This window comes from Bidens hawaiensis, unplaced genomic scaffold (assembly GCF_021521415.1).
Source record: "Bidens hawaiensis isolate Kalapana, Puna unplaced genomic scaffold, B.hawaiensis_p1.1 tig00015874_1, whole genome shotgun sequence".
In the NCBI taxonomy this organism is placed as follows: domain Eukaryota; kingdom Viridiplantae; phylum Streptophyta; class Magnoliopsida; order Asterales; family Asteraceae; genus Bidens; species Bidens hawaiensis.
The window spans coordinates 294,192-302,298 of record NW_027492421.1 but is presented as its reverse complement, the minus strand read 5'-3'; the positions used below and the strand labels follow the sequence as shown (position 1 = coordinate 302,298).

At 33.6% G+C, this 8,107-nt stretch overlaps 1 protein-coding gene across 1 annotated transcript; it reads right to left on the bottom strand.

Annotated features, from left to right (window-relative positions):
* Positions 1-6,312: 6,312 nt before the first annotated feature.
* LOC143549957 (xyloglucan endotransglucosylase/hydrolase 2-like) lies at positions 6,313-7,468 on the bottom strand. Its single transcript, XM_077040719.1, has 3 exons — positions 7,181-7,468; positions 6,888-7,081; positions 6,313-6,793 (listed from the first exon to the last, which is right to left on the bottom strand). The coding sequence occupies exons 1-3, from the start codon at positions 7,463-7,465 to the stop codon at positions 6,397-6,399; spliced, it is 876 nt and encodes a 291-aa protein (XP_076896834.1). The 5' UTR covers positions 7,466-7,468; the 3' UTR covers positions 6,313-6,396.
* Between the last annotated feature and the right edge of the window lie 639 nt (positions 7,469-8,107).

Genomic DNA, 8,107 nt, shown 5'->3' with positions numbered 1-8,107 from the left:
GAACGAAAATAAACAAAACACCTTTAAACTTCTCCAAATGATCCCAAAATTTATATGTGATCAAAATACATTAAATCTGAGTTCCCAGAAAAATTTCATAATTTTTGAAGTATTTTATCTATTTTTCCAAAATAAACGTCCCAATTCGGTAATAAATTCACCAAATATTCTCGGATGGTCGAAAAATTACCAAATTTGAACAGAGGCTCATTGACATGGTCCCTGATGTTCCTGAAAAATTTCAGGTACTAAAAATATGCACATCACAACCTTAACCTAAATAGCCCGTAAGCGAGTGTTTTGGCATTACCTTAGCGGGTTTGGCTCGTTTCCGACTTTTTAATCAAGTTTTCAGGTTCTTGTGCTTCTAATAAAGCTAGGTAAAAGTCCCATATCACAAACCAAGAAATTTTTCATCAACATAATAGCCCTTAACTTAGGGTTTCGGCTAGTGCATAAAAACGAACTTTTGAACCGTAAAAACGTCGTTTCAACCCTTTAATCCGTATTTATGGCCAAAAACACTATCAAAACAGGTTCCTTACCGTGTTTATGATCAAAACATGTTTATGGACTATTTTTAGTATTTTTACACGGTTAGGAATGATTTTTAGTAACCAAGACATGTTTTTATGGTATTAAACAAGTTTAAACAAGTACAAAATCTACTTATTTAAGCCCCTTACCTTAGGGTTTGAAGGTTTTCTGGCTGGAACAGAGCTTATGTCCAGAGTTTTCAAGAAATAATGTTGAAAATATCTTGGATCTAGTTTAAATGTGAAAGAATAAAAAGGGGGGGGGGGTGGCTGCTGGCCGATCGGAAGTCCATGGGCCCATTTTGGTCCAAGTTTCTGATTTCTCAAGCCCAAATACGAAAAACCCGGTCCAAATTTAGTTCGGGTTCGGTTTTTGGCGCAAAAAGCTTATCGGGTGCGTTAAACAGCGCGAAAACGAGTGTTTTTCGGCTAGTTTTATGTAAAATTATAAAAGCATACTATATGTTTGTAAAAATCAAAAATATTTTCACGGATCGCTTAAAACATTTCAAATAAGTGTTTGGTAAGTCTTTTTCGGCTTAACGGATGATACAATGCTTGGTTTGTAACTATCTTTCGCGTTTAATTCTATAGCGGGTAATTAAACGAGCATGTTTTCGTTTAACTTGTTTGCTATCAAACTAAGACCATATTTCTAATATTTTAGCTTGTATAGATCGTATATCACTTATAAATGGCCCCCCGAGATATCTGGGTCATAACCCGACCCGTTCGGTTAATCGTTTGTTTGTTACGCAAAAGACGTTTATTTGCTTGATCGGTAAATACGTACCGAGGTGTACCTTGTTTTGGCTCAAACGTCATATATATATATATATATATATTATATGTATATGTTTTTTTTAATAGGATGTAATAAAGAATAATACCCTTTATGAGCATAAATATATGTCATATATATTCTTTATAAACTCATTAAAAAAGAGAAACAAAATGGCCAGTAACACTAATAGACTTTATTACTACTATGCATACTCCAAACATAGGAGCAATTAAATAGGATCCACACACGGTTGAGAAAAAAAATAATATTAAAAAGAAAATAAAAGCATAACAAACCGTTGGTTTACTGTTTAATTACCAAAAAAAAAAAAAACACGAAGTGGAAAACCAAATATCAAACTTTACACATGCTCTAGAAAAGAGACTGAATTTGTTTTAAAACAATAAACGGTTGTCTTAAAATCTATTTTAATCTTGTAGGAAACCGTTCATAAAATAAACTAAAACTGAAAATTTTATTAACAATAATCCATATTACAATACAAGTATAAGAAAGAAAATTACAATACAGAAACTAGATTACAAAAGATTAGAAAGAAATAGCAAAACGAGCAACAAGATGGCTGAGGCACGTGTCAAACACGTTTCCCTTAAAACAGATTTTCGGGCCACCCAGGTGAACCCGTCTGTTTCCCAGGGTACAACAGCCTAAGCAGATTATACTGCCAGGATTAGCCTAGCACCTGAACTATACCTGAAACAAGAGCACGCAAGGTCAAAAAGTCGGGAAATACTTTTGGTTGTGTGTGAGATTGCATGAACAATATTTTTCTCTTCTACCAAAAAAAATGACCCAAGGCTTATGGTAGTATATATACATGATCCATGTCCCAACCAAAAGTCTTGAGTTAATACACCATTAACTCTAAGAGTTAAATTGAATTTGAATGCAATACTTATGAGATTTTAGTAATTCAATTAACTCTTACAACCTATTGATTTCCCATTCATATAATACATTTAGTAATAATAATTATATAACAATAACTATTATACAATAATTATATTACTAAATTTCCAACAAAATCATTATCAAAACATTAAGGCTGATTAAAGTTTAAACTATTGTTTTCCCAATAGAATCATCTGTGTTTGAATGGTCCTGATGAAGTTCTAGCCAAAGAGATGAAGACCAAGTGAAATGGGGGTCTTGGTCTAATACCCTAACTGAAGAGACCAACACCGACTTTGGACTTAACCCGTAATGATCAGGTGGGTTCCGTCTTTGGTTATAGACTTTATGCAATTTTGGTTCTTGGGTCGGGACGGGTTTTACCTAGTTTGGTTCGGCTTCAACATTCGGCTCACACTATTAACGTTGTCACATTAGGTAATCATATAGAACTATGCAAGTAAGGTAGAGTGTTGATAATGTTGATCAAGTGCTATTAACTCTTCATATTACTATTTGTGTTTGAAGTGTTCCTTATCAAGGATAATATATCTGTATTACCATCCACCTCTCACGAGGCATAATTGTGTTTATAAGGCATTATATACTTTAGCTTGGACTATATATTGCAGCCTTGAGCTACTCGTAATGACATATTTGATTGTGTCTCATTCTCAGTTTAAGTTCACGCATTACGAGATGCCCAGATCTCTCAAATTACTGCTCTGATACGAACTTGTAACACCTCAAACCAGGGGTGTGGCAATCGTTGGGTTTACGTACATACACAACATAGTTCTTAAACTTGAGTTAAGACATAGACGAATCGAGTGGAATAAAATGTCATTACAATACTTGTCCAACTATGAACTGGAGATCCTTAATTAAAACATAAATCGAAACAATAGCATAGAAAACATCAGTCCCAGGTAGGCAGCCCGCTCCAATACCACCTAGCCCAAACGTCCTCCGAAAGGAGCTACACTTTACCTAGTACGCATACTAAAAGTTAGCGTCGCTAAGTGAGTTCTAGCTTTACTTACTATAAAATAAAAAGGGATTTAAAACGCTAATCTTTTTTTTTATAAACCATTCATAGAACTCAAAAAGTAATATGTGCAAAAATGTAAAAATGAGTTATCGATTATGCAGGCATAAGCGACTTCAAGTAGACGTTAACTAATCTACTCTACATCATCTCTGTGATTTTTCAATCGAGAGTTGCTCCATTAATATTCTTTTGAATGGAAAATATCACAGGTACAACAAGCGTTTCACCAGTTCAAAAGTAATGATCACCTTTTACACACAATTCTCTAGAAGTCTATATCAAGTTAGTGATCACCTGCTACGTTTCACAAACCTCAAGAGTTAATGATAAGATCTCTCTCACAAATCACCAAACAAGTATGGTGAGCCCCTCAAAATCTTCTCACTAAACCAAGGTAGTGATCACCAAATGATTACAACACAAGAATGAACCTGATGAAAGTTGTACAACTCTTCTATTAGTCTCTTCTTCTTGATCACTTCTATTTGTCTCTTCTTCTTGATCTCTTCTTGAATTTGATAATTGAATATGAAGGAATAGAGAGATATATCTTAGAAAAGTATATTGAATTGTTAGAGCTAAACAGTTGAGGAAATAGGTTGGCTATGACTTGAATTTATAGACTCAAAAAGCAAGACCGAGGAAGATGAAATCCCATCCGGCGGTCACTTCCATGGTCATCTAATGACCTCGAATGATGTGGTCCACTTCTTTGGTTTTGGATTTTGAATGCTATGAATTGTCAAGTCAACCTTTTCAATCCCATTTACTTTTTCTCAGGCCAAATATTAAGATCTTTAGAAACATTTTTGATTTACAGAAGTGTATGATTTTTCCTTTTATATTTTGTAAAGGTGTTATGATGCTTTTCTTTGTATCTTGGCGCCTTTTATCAGTTTTATTTATTTATTTATTTATTTATTTATTTATTTATAAATTTTAAGAGGCTTTGTCTTATATCATATTAATGCTAAAGCCTAAGTCGACACTCTATCACAACACGTCAATTTATCATGACTAACATGCATTCAGACAATTCGTACCATAATTAATAAACACCAGTCTAAATTTCAACATAAAACAACACGCATCGAGTCATCAATGATACTGCGCATGCTTTAAGATTTCATTATAATTTTTAAGATTTCATTACAAGGTTTCTCGTACTTCTCATTTGAAATTCAAATGATCTTATAAAACATTTTGTTATATTTGAATTTTTATAAAAATTTAACCAAGGATTTATAAAATACTTTTGGGAAGCATCATGGATTCACGAAATCTCATTTTTATAAGTCATGCTATTTTTTTAAGAGGTTGATTTACGAAAAATCATTTTAAGAGGTTGATTCACGGAAATCTCAAAATATATTCGTGTGGTAGATTAATGAGTAACCTAGTTAATATTTAAGACTTAATGGTTTGTAGACTTGGATGATCCTTTTAGATGCCACGATTGAGTTTGCTGCTTATTATAAGTTATATAAGATGATTCATTAATTGTATATGCACATGTATGCGGTATATATAACTATCCTAAATAAACAAGTAATATTGCAAGTTACATAATGTTGATCTTTATTAATAAAACAAGCCATAATTAGTTAAAATTAAATTTAAAGCATTTTAATCCCAACACTTTCTCCCTTTTTGATAATGACGAAATATTGTAACTTGTATCCTAGCGTAAACTATAAAGATGATTACATTAACAAGATCTTTGGATCTTCTTGTTTTTCTCTTTTTACCAATATAAAAAAAGAACCCCAACCCCCCCCCCCCCCCTCCCAAAAAAAAAGGAAAACCTTTTGCCTTAAAACCCAAATTTAGTACACAAGCAAAAAAGATCATGAGAAACTTTGGAGAAAACCATTTTTGAAACAAAAAAATTTATTCTTTAATTTTACTTTACTTTTCATTCTTCTTATTTCTAATTAGTTAAAAAAAAAAAAAACTAACAGGTTACACATATACAACTCGTAAGCTATATATATACCTCATATGAGGTCCATATGAAACTTAGTGAGCTACATATTGTTTTTAACTTTTTAACAATACTAACCTTATAATTAAAATAAAAGAAAAAATCAAAAAAGAATTTGATTGATTGTTAGTAGTTTGCTCTCTTTTCTCTTCTCTATGATTTTCTCAAGAACTCTATATAGCATAACAAATTTTGTAGAGAAAATGACAAAATAGCCATTTTGACCACTCACATATCTAGACTAACCACCTTTCCTCAAAAATGCAGAAAATGGCAATCCAAAATGGCTATTCAATCTTGTCATTTTCTTGATCATGAAGCATGTCAAGATCGACAAACAATAGCAAATGATCATAAAAAAGATTAATGTTACAAAATTTTGGTGATGCAATGACCATCAATAAAGAAGTTCCTAAACATACAAGATATTATCCAAGAACTAGCCAAAACAAACCTAAAATGTTCTTAAAAACTTACCAAGGCCAAAACGTACATGCCACCACATTATATTGTCTAAAAACCAACGCACCATGCAAATTTTTTGTTAAGGTTACAACCATATCGAATAAGTGTTTGTGAGAAAGGATACAATCTGAACCTGCATTTTTGTGACTTCATTTCACAAAACTGGACATAAATACATTGGATGAGTGTATGCATACAACTGCTTGATCGATAAAATGTCTATGTGAGAATTGTTTGATGTATTGAAAATTATATGAATGTGTGAATATGATATAAACATATGAATATTAATAGGATAGGATTTTATTTAATTTAGTCATAAGACTTTGGCTTCCAACTTTAGCTAAAGGTGATGATTACAACTCCCACATTTTATAGTTTAGCAGATCTATGTGTTTTTCTATAATGTTTTAAAAATTATTACTTTATGCATTGGCTGATTGTTAGGATCGAGTATTGATGCTTTCAACGATCTATGATTTCACTGTGGTCCACCACAGTGAATGAAATGATATAAAGAACAAGCATAAACATATTTATTGTCATATTTTGTATCAAGTACAAAATCAACGAACAAAGAATTTTCAAGATTGGAAATCAATACATGAAGGTGATGATGAATTAATTACATTCAAGTAAAAGTCCCAAGTGGAAGGCAATACGCTTAGAGAAATCTGGATCTTTTGCATTCTGCAGAAACACCATTAGCAAAGCGTTTGTGATCGTTGCAGTAGTTGTAAATCATGTGCTTGCTTTGCACCCACCTAATCCTGTTTCGCCCAGCCGCGTCAATTCCTTGTGTTCTCCATGCCTGGTTGTCATTTACAGAGCTTGTAGACTTTGAGTTAGGCCCAACCTTATCCGCATTCGCATTGAATTTCCTGTAGTAAGCGGTGAAAGGTGCCTTTGTCCAGTCAGTTTTGACACGGCCACCTTGGGTCGCCCAGTCATCCGCATTCCACAGGCTCGCGTACACCCTCATTGGTTGGGTTTTGGGAAATGGAACTCCAGCAGCCTCATGGTTATTAAACACCCTGACAGGTATGCTATCAATCAAGAAACTGCAACAAAAAATATTCAAGATCAGTACTCATGAGCTATATAATCATGCATATTTTCACTAATACATATACCTAGAACTAATGTGAGACTTACATGATTCTTTGTGCGTTCCATACAATGGTGTATGTGTGGAAGGCCGCGGTTGGGTCAAACCATAGGTGAAATTGTTGTTCCTTATCTCCTTTCCCTTGTGAGTATACGTTAGTGTGGATCGTGTAAGGGCTGCCTGTGGTGTTGCCCAAGAACTCGAAGTCTATCTCATCATGTCCAGCCCCTTGTGATGATAACTGACGTCATTAATATTTACCAATTAGTCATGCATTAGTGAGTGAACATAAAGTTAAAAGATAGATACAAAAGGTTAAATTGTGGATTGGAGTACTCACATAGAACGTGGTGACAGTCCCAGCGGAGTTTCCGGGTACTAGTTTGAGCTGCATGTCGAACCTTCCGAAGAGGTACTCGTGCTTGGACCGGAAACCCGACCCGGAATATTGATCAAGTGAAAGTGAGAGATCCTGACCACCGTTGGAGATTTTAGCACGTTCGCCTCCGAAAGTGATGTCCATTTCATCGTAAAAGCTCCCGGCAGAGGCGGCTATAATCATGCATGAGATTGTTAAAGCAACCGCACAAGCTCTTGAGTTTGAATAGCTTGAATGTCCCATCATATATTATTTTCAAGCAGAACTACAAATTTGAGAGAAGAGAAGAATTGATCGAATGAGATGTGATGGTTTTATGTTTAAGTGATTGTTTATATAAATCTGAAATTTACCATAGGAACCATCCTGGTTGGTGGTAAAGAGGTGACTCCACCGAAAAATTATTAAACGACACCCATTCACGCGTGCCAATTAATATATTCTCCGGGTGCAATGACAACAATTATTGTTTTGTGTTTCTCATATATTCATTTTCGATCTTTAATGAAACTTCCTTCCAAAATCCTAGATAAAATAGCTTCGATATTTAATTTTCGTACATAAAAGTTTTGTATATTTTTCCACATATACTCTATTTTTATTTTTATTTTTATTTTGGATGGCTCCACATAAATTCTATTGATGAAATAAATAAAATAATATACGAATTCGGACGTTTAGTGATTACACCAATTCAATGAGGCTACTTCTAATTGATTCAATACATTCTGTGATTTTAGCTTAATTCATCGGACATTTAGTAAATCTGTGTCACCATTTCTGATTTAAGGGTTTCTTTTTCTGTTTCAAGTGTTTCTAGTTGATCAATAAATGAACGTTTATCAAAGACCACAATGCAACCTAACACTTTTAATTGACTTATACCGC